This window comes from Glycine soja, chromosome 3 (assembly GCF_004193775.1).
Source record: "Glycine soja cultivar W05 chromosome 3, ASM419377v2, whole genome shotgun sequence".
Taxonomy (NCBI): domain Eukaryota; kingdom Viridiplantae; phylum Streptophyta; class Magnoliopsida; order Fabales; family Fabaceae; genus Glycine; species Glycine soja.
This window is the reverse complement of record NC_041004.1, coordinates 45,032,028-45,049,938: the sequence shown is the minus strand read 5'-3', so window position 1 is coordinate 45,049,938 and position 17,911 is coordinate 45,032,028. Positions and strand designations below refer to the sequence as shown.

The following is a 17,911-nucleotide window of genomic DNA, read 5'->3' as shown; positions in this document are numbered from 1 at the left end:
ACAAACAACAAAACACTTTTTCTTTGAACTCGTGAATAGATGAAGGGTGTGTCAACAGCTACCCTGAGAATGGATAAACCTTGCAGGTTGCACGTGGTCAATTGCTTTTTTTCAAAAAAAAAAAAAAAAAAAAAAAAAGAATAATAATAAGCATGACCACAGAAGCACTAGCTCTTCTACCATGTTTTTTTGGATTGGCACGTTCTCCCCAAGAAATGTTTATTCCCCATCAGTTGCTGCGGGCTTTACCCCGTCACTATTTTGATATACCCTGGTGGCATCATCCCCATTGAAGATTGCCGAGTGTTTGTGATGCGACGTCGGGTCACTTTCAATCTTACCCGTCCAATCTTGTTCCACCAAATTTATCATTCATACAATCATACAAGTCAATCCTCCATACAGTCATACAAGTCGTGTCGTTATTCAGGCATTCATACATTCATGCATATACACATTCATACATATACAATAAAGACAATATCATGCATACATGGCTGCATTAACCATCATGAGTCTTGCTTCAATCATCTTTTCATTTCAATCAATCATGAATAATTTGTAACCCTCTATTTCCCGCAAGTGTCATCCCCAGTGTGTCTGATCCAGAGATGTCACCCTCTCTTCGCCAAGTGGCAATTTCTTTAATGAACAGCTTATGCATCATTTGCCTCTGTTTCATGTCATCAGTTGACTAGTTCGGCAATAACCCGAACAGTTGACATTTATCTTTGTTTTTTGTCAGTTGACTAGTTCGGCAATAACCCGAACAGTTGACATTTATCTTTGTTTTTTGTCAGTTGACTAGTTCGGCAATAACCCGAACAGTTGACATTTATCTTTGTTTCTTATCAGTTGACTAGTTCGGCAATAACCCGGACAGTTGATATTTACCTTTGCTTTTTGTCAAAATTGGCTAGTTCGGCAATAACCCGGACAGTTGATATTTATCTTTGTTTTTGGTCAGATTGACTAGTTCGGCAATAACCCGAACAGTTGACATTTATCTTCAATTCTGGTCAGTTGGCTAGTTCGGCAATAACCCGAACATCTGACATTTATCTTTGTTCCTTTGTCGTCAGTGGCAGTTCGTCGTCAACCCGAACAGCTGACATTTACCCCCAGTAAAACCATGTGATCCCCAGTCGGACCCCTTTTCTTTAACAAAATCGGGTACCATTTGGTTTTGTTATTCCCAGTCGAGCCATTTACCTCGTCTTGCATTCATACTTGCATCGCAAGCATTCGCAACATTACGTGCATAACAGTGCATTCATAGCATTTTGTAGTTGAAATTGGTAAAAAATGGTGTACTCTGTATTTAAATCTCTTCGACCCGTCGCTTTAAAAGTTTCACTTTTAAATCTCCGTAACGAAGAGACTTAAATAGGGGCATCTGTCATACCCCATTTTTGACCCGTTTTATTTCTTTTTTCTCGTCTTTTAAGCCGGAAATTTCCATCATTTCAGATGAAATTTCGGCAGGGAGGTATTTTAAAATACCTCATTTTTGTTTTGAAGACGCCCTTTTTTTTTTATTTATTTATTTACCTTTTTTATTATTATTATTATTATTATTTTTTTTAGTTATTATTTTCTTCTTTTTTTTTTTTCCTTTTATTAAGTGTTTTTATTATTTCCGTTTTTTATTAATATCTTTATTAGTATTTTTTTTTCGTTTTTTTTATTTTATTTTTATTTTATTTTATTTTATTTTATTTTTGCTGTTTTATATTTTGTTTTTTTTCCTTTCCTTTTTTTTTCCTTTTTCTTCTTTTCGGTCTCTTTTTTTGGTCCAGGCCCAGAGGGGCTCTTCGTTTTTTACCCTAATTATGTCCTTTAAATGCTGCATTAATTACTGTGCGCGTCAGAGGTGAATACGAACAGTCAGAATGCCGGAACAGCCAAGCCACCACTCAGCAACACCCTCCTCCTCCGTGAACCACCACCATCGGCCAAGCCTACATCAGAACCGCCCCTCTCCTCCTCCGCGAACCAACACCACCAAGCCACCACAAACCACCAACGCAACCTCCCTCAGGCCACCACCCACCGCCGTACAAATCAACCACAAAAAAGGCCAACAGAATCAAAATCCGAAACACATTCAAACCACAAATCACACGATTCGTACCCCAATCATCGCACAGACCACGGAAACCGAACCGGCATAAACCAAAATAATACGAACCCAGAACCATACACTACACGGCCCTAACTCACCAGTCACCAGCCCAAAACCGTTTCAACCCAACCAAACACGAAAGAAAAGGGTAGGATTCTACCCGCTTTAAGTTTAGATCTAGGCTTGCTGTGTCGCGTTTTCTGAAAACGAACCTCAGATTCATAACGAGTGAGTGAAGAGGGTTCGAGAGGTAAAAAAAGGGGGGGACTTGAGCTACTCCGGCACGGTGGCGCCGCCAGCGGCCGCCGCGCCGGAGGGTGTTCTTGGCCGCTGAGAACCTCGGAAAGGAGGAGAGAGAAGAGAGAAAAAGAGAAGAGAGAAAAAGAGAAGAGAGAGAAAAAGCTTTTGAAAAATGAAAAAAACCGGCCCCCTAGCCCTTATATAGAGGCTGGACCGGTTTGGTTTTTTCCCTTGAACCAAACCGGTCCGGTTCTCCCCTCTGGCCCGTTGGACTCCTCTCTGGCCCAGTTTCTTTTTCTCTTTTTCTTCTTTTCCGATTCCTACTCTCACCCCCCCTTTTCCTTACTGCACTCCCTTTTTCTTTTTTTTTTTTTTTTTTTACGCACCATATTTATTTTATGTCTTGCATTTTTATTTTTACGCATCATATTTAATTTTATGCCTCGCATTTTTATTTTCTTTATTTATTTTCCAGCACCATGTTTAATTGTTTGTCTTGCATTTTATTTTCCAGCTACATATTTATTTTTGTCTTGCACTTTTATTTTCTTTATTTTATGTACCCTATTTATTTTTGCCTTGCATTTTTATTTTTATGTCTCGCATTCTTTTTTAGCATCATATTTATTTTCTGTATTGCATTTTTATTTTCGTTTTATTTTATTTTCAGCATCATACTTATTTTATGTCTTGCATTTTATTTTATTTTGTTTATTTTTTATTTTGTGCATCATATTTACTTTATGTCTTGCATTTTTTATTTTTAGCATCATGTTTATTTTATGTCTTGCATTTTCATTTTCATTTTTTTATTTATTTATTTCCGGCATTATATTTATTTTTATGTCTTGCATTTTATTTTCTTTATTTATTTTATGCACCATATGTATTTATTGTTTTGTATTTCATGCATTTTATTATTTCTTCTAGCATATTTATTTTAATGCATTTGCAATTTTTATTTATTATTGCCAATTAGAATGTATCTAGGTCCAATGTAAATAAAAATAAAAAATGAGAATCTGCACCGACACTCACATTTATTTTTATGTTTTCTGCCGAGGACGATCATGTAATTTGAACCGCATCCGAGGAAAAGGACCCTCACTTGATCCAACGTCATTTTAAGGGATCCGGCGCGTTTAGACTTATCTCCGCATAATTAAAAAAAAAAAAAAAAAAACTTTTTTCTCCTTTCTTTTAAAACCTATCTCTTTAATCTTTCCACACTTGAGCATTTATTTCCAAACAAATAATTAATTTAGCATAAAGATAAAATAAGCAAGAGGTTCCTATAGAGTACTATAGACGTTTAGGGTGCTAGTACCTTCCCTTTGCGTAACCAACCCCCGGACCTTTGATCTCTTAAAAACTAGGGTTTTTCGAGCTTTCTCCCTTTTCTTCGAAAAAATAAAAGATCGGTGGTGATCTTAAAAAATGCGAGTCAATGCTAATCAATAGCTTGACATCCAAAAATCACCGCGACACTAACGTTCTTGCCTATCCTTTATGTCCAGATAATCTCTCCCTTTTCTTCTAATTCATTTCCCTTTAATTGAGTGCATTCTCTGCATTGGCAAATGTTTCGTAGTGTTTATATTGTGAGCGTTAAAATTCTTTATCAGAACTCAATAGATTATAGATAAGAGTGAGAAGACATTTCTACGTAACTACTAATTTGCCCTTTATTACTATAAGCTGCAACAAGATCTTGGGTGGATGATGTACATTGATCTTATTATTTTTCTGAGTTTATTTTTTTATTTTTATTTCTCCTTCTTAGAGTGTGATGTTTGCCTTCTCTATCTGTATGCAGAATTTATATAATGATGGTGCCAGGAAGTTTTGGGTTCACAATACTGGGCCGTTGGGCTGTCTTCCAAAAATACTCGCACTGGCTCAGAAGAAGGATCTAGATTCATTGGGATGTCTTTCTAGTTATAACTCTGCAGCAAGATTGTTTAATGAAGAGCTGCTTCATTCAACTCAGAAACTAAGATCTGAACTGAAAGATGCTACTTTAGTCTATGTTGATATTTATACCATTAAGTATGACCTCATCACAAATGCCGCGAAATATGGTAAATCCAAGCAACCACTTTCTTCTCATTTAAGTATCCATTATTATTTGACTCACTCTTATGTTGCTAAACTGAATCAAGTTTTCCTACTTTCACTCCATATATTATGATGACATAATTGGCACATTTAGATGACTATATATATCTGCACAGTTTGAACACATTTGTTATTGGCTGAAATTTGTTAGATATCACAAAATTTTGTAGGTCTCACTTCTTATTTAACATGTCACACTTATAATTTTGTAATTTCTAATAAATTTTAACCAATACTGGAAGGTATATTTGAAGGAATGTGTTGCTACTGGTGAGCAAGCATTCCTCAATGGGGTTAACTTGCAAATGGTTCAAGTTATTGGATTACTCTTGTTATTATCATAATTTTGATGATGTTTGTGAATGCATTATTGATTAGGTTTCTCGAATCCGTTGATGGTATGTTGCGGCTATGGAGGGCCTCCTTACAATTTTGACGTAAGGGTGACATGTGGTCAACCTGGTTATCAGGTTTGTGATGAAGGGGCTCGGTATGTGAGTTGGGATGGAATTCATCAAACTGAGGCTGCAAATACATTGATAGCTTCTAAGATACTTTCCATGGCTTATTCCACACCACGGACACCTTTTGATTTCTTCTGCACCAATGATTATGCACACTGAGTGTGCAAAACAGTGAATCCACTGTTAGTTCATTAGTTGTTGATTTACCATCAATATAGTTCTCCAAGAACAGAGTTTGTTATGTAGTAACGCCCACGCTGAAGTTCTAAAAGATTAGGGTCTTGCAATTGGGCTGTAACTAGTGGCCTATGTTACCAGAAATTGTATTTTTCTTTGCCAACTTGGATGTATGCTGTATTATGTAAACAATTGATGACTAAAATGATTTTTGGCCTGTTTTAGAAATTTGGACTGGTAATGGAATAAGTGAAACTACTTGCTTACATTTTACTGGTTTATTTGCAGTTGTATCGTGATTGAACCATAATAATTAAAAGAAAAATATATTCATGGGAATTGAAAACAATATCAAAGAATTTATAATTCATGAGCTAAATCCTATAAATAATTAAATTACATATTTTAATCAATCATAATATAAAATTATAATTAAGGTACGATATATGGATTTCTTTAGGAATTTCATCATAATCTTAGTGTTCACTTCTCCAGTTGATTTTCTCTTTTTAACTTAACGTCTTTTCATTGAGTGATTCAACTATATATTAGACCTGTTTGAATACAAAGTTAAAAAAGTTTTTAAAAACTTTTCTAACCAAAAAAAAATCTAATAGAAAAACTCCTAATTCGTTATTCAAACAGGCTCATTGGAGGTGCAGTTTTAAATCCAACTGCGATTAATTTTCAAAAGGAAATTTCATGTTTCAATTTAATTAAAATAACTGTCAATTTTTTTTAATTAAAATAACAAATCTTTTGAAAGGTTAGGATTTGTGCAATTGAAAACATAACTGCAGAATATCTCAATCTAGGGTTCCAACTTCCAAGCTTTGTCCCCATTATATTTCAATTTCAACGGATGTGGCATGGCTGCGCATAATAGATGCCATGCACTCACATAAAGTTGTCATTATTCAATTCATTAAATGTAAGACTCAAGCTGTGAAATATGTGGACCTAATTATCCTCGTTTATACTATTTGTAACTCGTCACGATTACCATTTGACCAAAACACAAAATGATATATTGAGGAAAAAAATAAGATAACTTTGCAGGTGATTTTATCGTCGCCACAAATTCAAAATACTATAAAAATAAAAATTGTCATGACATCTAATATTGCTTTCTTCAGGAGAATTATTTTTACCACTAAATCATTTGCTTCTGGGTGTTAAACAAGCGGTGCGTTCAAATCTGTAATAAACTACAATTAGTTTTAGCTTTTTTATTTTACCACCTCCTATATTTTGGAAATTAATTTTCAGAATAATTTTATAATTTAGAAATTAATTTTTAGAATAAAAAGGAATGTAATTAATTTTTTTTATGTACTGTTAATATAAGAAGTCGATAAATATCAATCCAAAATTATAATAAATATGATCTTTATAATAATTATTATAAAAGTTAATAATAAATATTGGATAATAATATAAAAATATTTAAACTACATGTTAGACTATTAGTGCATTAGTGCGTGAATTATTTACTCTTAACAAATTAGACTTAGTTAAGTTTTTAATTTTTGTAATTTAGCTCTTTTTTTTATTTTTGTTCTTAAAATTATTTTTTATATTTTACCTATAAGTTTCAATTTTTTTTTATTTTTAATCTTTTTCGTCAAACTTGTTAAAAGAAAATTAAGGATGTGTTTGAATTAGTATTGCAATTACGTTGAACAGAAAAACTTATTCCCTTTTTGTTTTTCTAACTCAACACTGTCACACATTCATTTTTCCTATGCTCATTTCTTTAATCATCATTCACTGATTCACAGTAAAAAAAAAAAAAGGGGTGAAAATAGGTAAGATGGCATGCCGAGGAATTAATACCACCTAAATTTAACATTTTTAATAAGCATACTTGACAAGATTAAACCTTACACGGTCAGGCCGTAAGCTCCCGCTGGCATGTTCTTTCTTAATTATGAAAAAAATATAAATATTTAAGAATTAAATAAAAAATAAGTATAACGAAAAGGATAACAGTGAATATTGTAGTAAACTTTAAAAAAGATAAATAAATTAACAAAAACAAAACTTTCTTTTGCTGATTAGATTGATAAAAAAGAATTATAATTTAAAGGTTCTCAATAATTTATTTACTAATCCTCATAAACATAAATACTACAATTAATTAACTAGGAAAAATATTCTCGATTCAACAGCAGAGAAACAAATACTACATGAGATCCATTACTACTAATGGGTCCCACAAAGCTCATATGCATGTTTTTCTTCCGTTGGATTTTCCTTGTAATCAAGAGAGAAGTCATACCCAAGTAGATAATAATGAAAAATCGGTGACCGCAATTTACTAAGTATATGATAGCTTCTTTTCAATGTACAACAACCACTTTAGGGTCAAAATCATGATCAAGAGCAACGAAAACTGGATTACAAAGACATTAGTAAGGTTAGCAAATCATAGTCATATACTCATATAGTATAGGGCATAGCCAATTCATCAGATATAAATGCATATTATTCTTATAATATAGTATAATTTTATAAAGTAAGATCCAAGTCTAAAAAATGTTCACTTGCTTTGTCTTTCTCTTCATTATCTTGGGCTGCTGCTGGTGTTGCCGTGGTTGCTTCTTGTAAATCTTGTTTCTTTTCTATGATCAATTCTTTCTCTGAAGGAGCAGCTGCATGATCATGACCTGAAACAATATTAATAATATTATTTCTCTTTGCCATTTCTCCAGAATCGATGAAGTCTTCTGGTTGAAACTTTGGGTTCCAAATAGTACTCCCTGCAGCTGCCCTTTCTCCATCAATCTTCTTAGTATCTGTTAATTTCTCCTTACAGAAACGATCGCGAACATCCTTTGTCCTCTTTATCAAGGCAAAGAACTTTTCCATCTTCTGCTCCTCATTTTCTTCTTCATTCTCTATTTTTCTCTTCCTTCTTTCTTCTCCTTCCATGTTCCTTATAACTAACGTATTAATTTGACGCAAAATTAAGCTGTACGTTAGTATACATATATATGTGAGCCGTTTAGAGAAAAAAGGAAAAATAAAAAACAAGAATTAATATTGAGAAGACTATGATGCTAGTTCAATTCCCTATACTGTACAGATACACAAACAAAAAATAAAATACTAGAGCATAGAGAATAAAAGTTTGAGAAGGTGATGACCTAGAGCATAGTATAAGGGTTCAACCCAAAATAATTAATAGGCTTCTTTCACCGTGAGTTGAGATCTGACATGAACTTCCTCTAGTCAAAGAAATGAACGATGGAAATTGCTTACTCAGTTCAATGAACTCAAGCCGTACGTGTGTTATTTTATACTAGTCATATTATTGGATTGACAATAATGCCCTTGAGTACTAGGTACCCTTGAGAATTGAGATGAGAAATTATTAAGTAGTTATGATGTTCATGGTCTCTGTACATATATTTAATTTTTTTGTCAATCATGACATATATTTAAGTTTTTAATTTATGAGAAAAAATTAATATTATTTAATTATATGTTATGTTAAAATTAATAAGGACCATATGATCCATGGATTTATTTTTCTTTATTTGACATGAAATTTTGATCCATACAGCTATTTATTTGATTTTAAATTTGACTCAATATCAGGATTTGATATTTTATAAATCAAGGCTAGATGAACTCAATTTATTAACATAATATATTAATATTAATATTATGTATAGTTAAATTGTGTAATAAAAAAGTATAAAACAAAATAAAAATATATTTTATAATATATTTTAAAGTAAATAATATCATGTTATACAAAATATTGTTTCTTAGAATTTTTTTTAATATTAATACATAATTATTTAAAAATTTATATATTTTTAAAAAAATATGCAACATCAAAATTGGATTGGAATGACCAAATATATGATTAAAATTTATCCTTAAAAATATATTAATTAAGTTTAATTTATAAAAATGAATCAGTCAAAATTAACTTCAAAATAACCAAACCAAATTAATGACGAATGATCAAAATTGAAAAAGGAGTCATAAAAGTGAGGGGTAGGATGTGGCAAATTTACTGTATAGGGTTTTTTTTAAAAACAATTTACGTAACTGGGTCTGTTTCGAAACTAATTGCAATGGGGGTCTATTTTTTACGTTGATTCCGCCATTCTTACTGGCGGCAAGCATGTATCGCCACTGCCATCGGCGATATGCATGTGTACCGCCATTACCAAAAGCGGAACGAGGGTTGGGTATCGCCATTCACATTGGCGGAACAAGCTAGCACGTGCCATTCGGAATAGGGCTGGTATCGCCATTGCGGAACGAGGCTTGGGTATCGCCATTCACATTGGCGGAACAAGCTACCACGTGCCTGGGCATTCCGCCAGTAGCAGCAGCGAGACCCAGGTTAGGGCTCACGTCAGCTCACGTCCAGGTTAGGGTTGTATCATTTGCAGGTTAGCAGGTTAGGGTTCTATTTATTTGCAGGTTAGGGTTCTGCATTGCAGGCTAGGGCATGGCATGGTAAGATTCACATGGGTACAGTTTGATTCACATGCGCCTGTAATTATTATGGAGAAGATTATGGGTGTAAATTGGCTTTAAATAGGAGTATTTGTAACAAAAAAATTCCACACAATCAAAGATAGTCCGAAGAGAGAAACAAAGAGAAACAAAGCATCTGAAGAAGAGAGAAAGAAAGCAGTCCAAAGAGGAGAGGGCAGTTTCCAGAATTTTGCTATTTTATTCAAAGTTAGTGATTTATTTAAAATAAGAATATTTTGTATTTATTTAAAAGAATGTTTTTTATTGAGTCAATTTTTTAAAACCTTCTTTCATTTTGTTTGAAGTGTAGTAATTTTGTGAATTAGATTTTTTTTTAAAAATAATTTGCAGTAATTAATTGTAAGCCTATATTTTTAATGGTTTTTGTGTTTGAATTTTTTTTAAGTGTAATTCTTCCATTTATAAGCCTTCCATGGTGTGTTTGAAAATTTGTTGAAGTTGAGGAATTTTTCATAGAACAACCAAATAGATTTTTGTAATTTTATGATTGAGAAAATATTTATTTGAAGTAATAATTGTTTTTTTAGAAAAAAAATTGAACGTGAAATTTAAGCGTATTAATTATTGTAATTAGGTGTTACAAATATTATAGTTTAAGCGTATAATTTTGTGAATTAGATCTTTTATTTAAAAATCATTAGCAATAATTAGTTGTAAGCCTTTTTTTTATGATTTTTGTGTTTGAAATTTTTTTAAGTGTAAGCCTTCCATTTATAAGCCTTCCATTTTTTGTGTGAAATATTTTTGAAGTTGAGCAATTTTTCATAGAGCAAGTAAATACATTTTTTTATTTTTATGATTGACAAAATATTTAGTTAAAGTAATAATTGACCCTGGTAGAAAAAAATGTAAACGTGAAGTTTAAGCGTATTAATTATTGTAATTAGACCTTAAAAATATTTACCTGATTCCCTTATAGTTTAAGCGTACTAATTTTGTGAATTATAATTTTTATTTAAAAATTATTAGAAGTAATTATTTGTAAGCCATTTTTTTATGGTTTTTGTGTCTGAAATTTTTTAAGTGTAACCCTCCCATTTTGCGTTTGAAATTTTGTAGAAGTTGAGAAATTTTGCATAAATTATTTAATTAGAGTAATTTTTTTAGAATAAAGTATGAATGTGTAGCTTAAGTTTAATAGAGCAAGCAAATAAATATTTTTATTTGTATGATTGACAAAATATTTAATTGAAGTAATAATTTTTTTTGTTAGACTAAAATTTGAAGGTAAAGCTTAAGTGTATTAATTTTGTGAATTAGAATTTTTATTTTAAAATTATTATGAGTAATTATTTGTAATTCTCTTTCTTCATGGTTTTTGTGGCTTAGAAATTTGACATGTGACCGTTTTGGTTATAAACTTTTGTTGATGATATTTGTGAGTTAAAACTATTTAGAGGTGACTGTTGAAGTTTTTGAAGTTAAGGATTTTCTTTTTAACTATTTAATTTGAGTAATAATTTTTTTGTTAGCATGACGTATCAATGTGTAGTTTAAGTTTAATAGATGAAGCAAATGGATCTTTTTTTTTATTTTTATCATTCTCAAAATATTTAATTGAAGTAATAATTGTTTTATTTAGAAAAAAATTTTAACGTGAACCTGTAGCTTATTAATTTTTGTAATTAGGTTTTTTAGTTTGAAGTTATTTTAATAATGTTTAATTATTTACAAGCCTTTGTTCATGGGTGGACAGACCTTACAAATAATTACCCAATTCCCTTCTAGTTTTTTGAAGTTAGAATGAAATTTTAATCAGTAGTTTAAGTTTAAGTTAGTAGATGAAGCAAGCAAATACAGTTATTTGTTTTAAAATTACTGTTGTTATGATTAATTATTTTTAATTTTCTTCATGTAGGTATATCATGAATTCAATTATTACAGTGTTGTATTTCAACGGAAGACTATTTGAAGACAATGATGGTGTAATATTTGAAGGCAGTAAAAAGGCCATTCAGATAAAACGCGGAATTAGTTTCAATGCTTTGAAAAAAAAAATTGGAGATAAGGTAAAGTTAGAAAATAATGAAATTATTTCTACTATAAGTTGTAGATTTTTAGTTTCAGGAAAATATGTTGCGTTGCAAATTTGTGATGACGAAGATGTTGAAACTATGATCGAAAGTTTTCAACAACAACAACAAATGTCAGTTCTAGAATTATACGTAGAAAAGGATGTTGCTGGCGGTTCTATGTTTCATGCTGCAAATTCTGTTACGTCATGTGGACATAATGTACCTCATCATGAGTCGAAACTGCCAACAAATATAAGCAATTTACATGACGATGAAGATGATGATGATGATTATCTGGCATCTAACTCATACGTTGAAGAGTCTTTCGATGAAGATGATAGTGACGATGGAATATCTGATACAGACGATGAAGTGACCGACATCGTTGAACCAGTTTCAATTGTTCACCCAACCGAAGGTAAATGATTGTGAAATACAAAATTAGTTGAATACATCTATCTTTTTATGAGAATTGTATTTAATGGTAACTAAATAGGAGTAGTTTGTTGACGTGATTTTTTTATAAAATATTAGGTGTACCAGAAATTCAAAATCCATTTTGGAATGATGCTATGCATTATAATAATATCAATTGGAGTCATCCGGACGAGGAGGACATTTGTGGTCTGGACATGCCAACGACTTTTAATGTTGGACAAGAATTATATGTTGGCATGGATTTTGACAGTAAAGATGCGGTCAAAAATGCACTCAAACAATATGTGATGAAGGTGCATCAAAGTTTTAAGGTTGTTGAAACGAAATCACACAAATATATCGTTTGTTGCCCCAACAACACTGAAGAGTCTCCTTGCCCTTTTTATATGAGGGCAATTTTATCCAAAAAAACTGATGCATGGAAAGTGACACAATGGGGTGGACCGCACACATGTCTAAATATGACTATGACACAAGACCATGAGAAGCTTGATTCAAATTTAATTGCGACTTGCGTAGTAGGTACGTTTTTTATGTTCATATTATCCTACTTTTGTGTTATTTGTTATTTTAATTTGTAATTTTATTTACTTATTTGAATTACAGGCATGATCAGAGAAGATCCATCAATAAAAATTTCTTTGATTCAAGAAAGGATAAATAGTGAATTTTCTTATAAGGTTTCATACAGAAAAGCATGGATGGCCAAACAAAAGGCGATTGCAATTGAATATGGCGATTGGGAAGAGTCGTATGCGAAACTCTCGTCATGGCTAACACACATGCAAAATCATTCTCCTGGCTCTTACTTTCAAATACTACATGACGATTTTATTGTTGGTAATACGGTGAGTCGCGAACATCGTCAATTTCATAGAGTATTTTGGACATTTGGTCAATGCAAGGAGGCTTTTAAGTACTGTAAGCCAATCATACAAGTTGACGGCACACATTTATACGGAAAATACCGTGGGACCCTGTTAATGGCCACATCGCAAGATGGAAATGGTGGTGTTCTTCCTCTAGCATTCGCCGTGGTCGAAGGCGAGACGCTAACAGCATGGTCATGGTTTTTGGCCCACTTGCGTGAACACGTCACAGATAAGAATGGAATTTGTCTAATATCTGATCGTCACGCGAGTATAAAGTCTGCTGTCGCTAATGAAGCACTTGGTTGGCAACCTCCCCACGGTTTTCATGTGTACTGTGTCCGACACATAGCCAGCAATTTCAATCGCAAATTCAACAACGCGAAACAAAAAGAGATGTTCAAGAAATTGGGTAAGGTTTATTTTATACATTAATTTAATTTGAGTTTCATGTCTATGTACAACTTTTGATGATAACAAATTTGATGCAGCGTACACTCCTTGCAAGCATGTGTTTGATCAAAACTTAGAAAAATTTCGTCAATTGAGTCCAGCCATAGCAAGATGGATTGATCGAATCTCAAAGGAAAAATGGAGCATGGCTTACGATACATCTGGACGACGATATGGTCACATGACAACCAACTTATCAGAATGTGTGAATAAGGTGTTGAAAGATTGTCGCAGCATTCCAATAACAGCGTTGGTCAAGTCAACATATAGTAGGTGCCGAAAGTACTTTGTTGATCGTGGTCGCCAAGCCCAAAGACAATTAAGAGAAGGCCAAGTTTATTGTTCTAAGCTTGTTACAGAACTTAGGAAAAATCAAGAACAAGCTTGTTCGCACATCGTTCGCGTGTATGATATTCACTCGACAAGGTTTGAAGTAGAGGAGACCTTCAATCCTATAACGCAACGTGGCGGACAAAAATGGGCAGTTAACTTGAATGGCCATTACTGTCAATGCGGAAGGTATTCTGCGCTTCACTATCCATGTTCACACATTATTGCAGCTTGTGGTTACGTGAGCATGAACTACTACCAATATATAGATGTTGTTTACACCAATGAGCACATCTTAAAAGCATACTCCGCACAGTGGTGGCCTCTTGGGAATGAAGCGGCAATTCCTCCTTCTGATGAGGCATGGACACTAATCCCTGACCCAACTACAATTCGTGCGAAAGGTCGGCCAAAATCAACAAGGATAAGGAATGAGATGGATTGGGTCGAACCATCTGACCACCGACAAAAATGTAGTAGATGTGGAGCTGAAGGGCACAATAGGCGTCGATGTCCAATGCAATCTGACCGTGGGAGTAATTCATTTAATTGATTTATGTATGTTACATGCCTGACTTGTATTGCTTTAGGTTTTGTTCAATGTATTTACTTGTTGGTCTTCAATGAAATTGTCAGTTACTTTTTGTTGAATGTGTGCTTCTAATGAAATAAAATTACATTTAGAAGTTGAAATAAATGGAGTGGATCAATCGAGGTTGAGTGACATTGGTGTTGATCGTTAGTTAGAAACGTTAGTGTCTAAGTATTTTGTCTTAGTTTTTTATTTGAAGGGTGAGGGCTAAGTTCTTTTTATTTTATGGTTAGGGCTAAGTTTTTTTATGATTTAGGGGTTAGGGTTATTTTTTTTATTTGAAGGGTTAGGGTGTAGTTCTTATTTTTGAGGGGTTAGGGCTAAGTTTTTTTATGATTTAGGGGTTAGGGTTAAGTTTTTTATTTGAATGGTTAGGGTTTAGTTCTAATTTTTAGGTGTTAGAGTTTAGTTCTTAATTTTTAGGGGTTAGGGCTAAGTTCTTCTTATTTTATGGTGTAGGGTTAATTTTTTTATTTGAGGGGTTAGGGTTGAGTGCTTATTTTGGAGGGGTTAGGCTTATTTTTTAGTGTTAGGGTTAGGGTGTATTTCTGAACATTTTAGGGTTAGGGCTAAGTTTTCTTATTTTAGGGTTTAGGGTTAATTTTTTTTAATGTGTACTTCTAATGAAATAAAATTACATTTAGAAGTTGAAATAAAATTTGTTTTTTTTCATGTGTACTTCTAATGAAATAAAATTACATTTAGAAGTTGAAATAAAATTTGTTTTTTTTCATGTGTACTTCTAATGAAATAAAATTACATTTAGAAGTTGAAATAAAATTTGTTTTTTTTAATGTGTACTTCTAATGAAATAAAATTACATTTAGAAGTTGAAATAAAATTTGTTTTTTTTAATGTGTACTTCTAATGAAATAAAATTACATTTAGAAGTTGAAATAAACTTTACTTTATTTTTTTAAACGGTAAGGGTTTAGTTCTTATTTTTTAGGGTTAGGCTTAGTTCTTATTTTAGGGGTTAGGGTTAAGTCATTTTATTTTAGGGTGTATGGTTATTTTTTTTATTTTAGGGGTTAGTTCTTATTTTTGAGGGGGTAGGGGGTACGGAAGGATAGAGGGTTGAATGACGAATCTGTGCATGAAAATGCAAAAGGAAGTGTCTGGAGAAAAGGAGAAGGATAAAGTGGAGTACTGAAATGTGAAAACAGGAGGTAAAACTGGATTCGCGAAGTACGAGGAAGAGAATTCGAAACGTTCATACTATTATACTTCCGCCATTACAATGTATTGGCATTAAAGAAAAATTACTAAAATATATTTTCGATCTCAATGAATATTTAATTTTTTATTTGTTTTATAATAATTTTTTAGGGTGTGTCTTTAATCAAATAATATATTTTTTTATTTGACATTTTTTAACTCATAATAAATTATTAAATTTTGTGTTTATTTTAATTTTGTGTCTTTAAGGTATTTATTAAGAATTATAAATTGTTTTTTTAAAAAAATATATTAACGGATGTTTTAAATTTTTATGAATATTAAAACTTTTATTTCAAATTTATCTGAAATAAATTATATTATATCAATATAAGGATTTTTAAATAAATTAAAATATATTTTTTCCCTTTAAATATATTTTCAGGTTTGGAGTCCAACAAATCTAACTTCAGATAAAAAAAGGAGCAATGTTATAATTTTATAGAAAAACAAAACAAATGAAATTTTTTACAAGAACAAACAACAAACTTAGGGTTAGTTCTTATTTGTTAGGGATAGGGCTATGGTTTTTATTTTAGGGTTAGGGTTTAGTTCTGAACATGTTAGGGGCTAGGGTTAGTTTTTTATTTTAGGGGTTAGGGTTAGTTCTTATTTTTTAGGGTTAGGGTTAGGTTTTTTTATTTTAGGGGTTAGTTTTTGAGTTTTATTTGGTTTACGGTTCATTGATTATTATAGTTTGATACGCGACATAAATATTATCCATAAGTAAGCCTTAATAAACTGAATATCATACATTACGCCATGAATGTCAAATTACAAATATACAACAAAGGCTTAATAAACGAAGACATGCAAATCATTCATTTTGGTGTCCGTGATGTCGTGAGGATGTGCCACATGGTCGATCCCATCTTCGTGCTTGGCGATCAGGATTTCTTCTGCCCCGATGCCTCCCCGCTTCTTCTTCGTCAGCCTCCGCAGAAAATGCGTGCCGCAAATCAACACCGAATAAGTCACCCGTATTAGGTATTTGTCCCGGTACATTCCATTGTGTTCCTAACGGGGCATTAGGTGTTGGAATTGGGCCATGATATTGCTGTGAAGGGGTCATTGTGGGCCATGAAAAATGAGCTTGTGTTTCCGCAACACCACCGAACGATTGCTGGCTTGCAGAAGTATCAGTGTGATGACCCTGAAAAGGATATTGATACATCTGGGTCGGATACTCAGCAAATGTTTGTGGCGTGTAATACATTCCATGGCCACGCTCCGCCATTTGTTGGGAATATTCTTCCGCTTCAACAATGTCCCTTCTTCTGTCTATCCCCTGAGTTTCAATACTTGACTGAAGCATGTGAAACTGTTGTGCAGGAAATTGACGCTCTGATGCGGGACCATGTGACACTGGCTCAGTGACTCTCTCTTGCTCTTCGGATAAAATTGTAATTTTTTCCACATAAGGCACGAGATCATCAAATGTGCATGTATTCCTCCCTTGAGGAGACACCATGTATTGTAATGCCTCCGCAACTTCACCCTGCATTTATAAGGGTAAGAAAATTAATGACCATCATTAAATAAAAGTTCAAGTTAAAATTTGAAAAAAATTTAAAAATACCAATGTAGCCGTCTTTGCATTTGCTGGGTTAACAAACATCTTTGTCTTTCGCCTATACCAGACCATGTAGTCCGAGTTAAAACTCAATAGGCCTTCTTGTCGGGGATAAGCGTCGACCCTAAATGCATGGCGATTATTCCACTGCTGAATCATTGGGGCGAACAATTGCCCCCAATTTTCGTTATGTTTCCCCTTTAATGTTATGCCATGAATGTTTAGGGGTTGTGAAGGAGACTCTGGAACTGGTTGTTGCATCCCAAATTGTCTCAAAACTCTGTCCGGTTGGTGCCACTCAATAACTTGGAAACAAATTAGTGGCACCACCGCGTACCACGCGAGACTTCCGACTAAACAAACGGGAGGCAACAATGATAAAACGGTTGATGGGTAAGGCTCCCACACAAACTGCATATAACAACATAGTTGTGAACATTGTAGTAAAATAACACATAATTTTTTATTTTACAACTATAATACCATGTTCTTACCTCATGACGTTTCATAATATCTAGCTTGCGACGAAAAACTCTCACATCATCATTGCCGATATGTTGGTTTCCACGTCGCAGCCACCTACAAAGATTAAAATTTAACACGTCTAAAACCATTTATTCTATTGAAATGAAAGACGCTGTTAAAAATGACTAACCTGTGTCCCAATGGTGTATTTTCTACTTGGGAAGGAGTCCTCTTTGGAGCCAAGGTTGGACATCGCTCCCATGCCCACAGTTGTAGTAAGATGCACATACCTCCGATTGATTTAGTATTA

The 17,911-nt window shown here is 33.0% G+C and overlaps 3 protein-coding genes across 4 annotated transcripts in view; 1 reads left to right on the top strand and 2 right to left on the bottom strand.

Annotated features, from left to right (window-relative positions):
• Positions 1-5,392, top strand: part of LOC114407527 (GDSL esterase/lipase At1g09390-like) — a 19,866-nt gene extending 14,474 nt beyond the window's left edge. For both annotated transcript variants that reach the window (XM_028370656.1, XM_028370657.1), the window contains 2 exons: positions 4,182-4,446; positions 4,862-5,392. In XM_028370656.1, the coding sequence (XP_028226457.1) occupies positions 4,182-4,446; positions 4,862-5,106 (510 nt within the window). In that variant the 3' untranslated portion in view covers positions 5,107-5,392. The remainder of the gene's footprint in view (positions 1-4,181; positions 4,447-4,861) is intronic.
• Positions 5,393-7,414: 2,022 nt separating this feature from the next.
• On the bottom strand, positions 7,415-8,389 carry LOC114407526. The gene is made up of 2 exons (XM_028370655.1): positions 8,274-8,389; positions 7,415-8,069 (listed from the first exon to the last, which is right to left on the bottom strand). Exon 2 carries the CDS (start codon positions 8,056-8,058, stop codon positions 7,636-7,638), a length of 423 nt encoding a protein of 140 aa, XP_028226456.1. The 5' UTR covers positions 8,059-8,069; positions 8,274-8,389; the 3' UTR covers positions 7,415-7,635.
• Positions 8,390-16,218: 7,829 nt separating this feature from the next.
• LOC114405569 lies at positions 16,219-17,527 on the bottom strand. Its single transcript, XM_028368037.1, has 2 exons — positions 17,143-17,527; positions 16,219-17,061 (listed from the first exon to the last, which is right to left on the bottom strand). Exons 1-2 carry the CDS (start codon positions 17,395-17,397, stop codon positions 16,381-16,383), a joined length of 936 nt encoding a protein of 311 aa, XP_028223838.1. The 5' UTR covers positions 17,398-17,527; the 3' UTR covers positions 16,219-16,380.
• Between the last annotated feature and the right edge of the window lie 384 nt (positions 17,528-17,911).

Bases quoted from the DNA above. Each gene is read 5' to 3' on its own strand.
- LOC114407526 (XM_028370655.1), bottom strand. From the start codon at position 8,058: ATGGAAGGAGAAGAAAGAAGGAAGAGAAAAATAGAGAATGAAGAAGAA.
- LOC114405569 (XM_028368037.1), bottom strand. From the start codon at position 17,397: ATGCAACAACCAGTTCCAGAGTCTCCTTCACAACCCCTAAACATTCAT. The intron at 17,062-17,142 runs GTATTTTTAAAT...TTATAAATGCAG, and splicing joins ATGCAAAGACGGCTACATTG to GGTGAAGTTGCGGAGGCATT.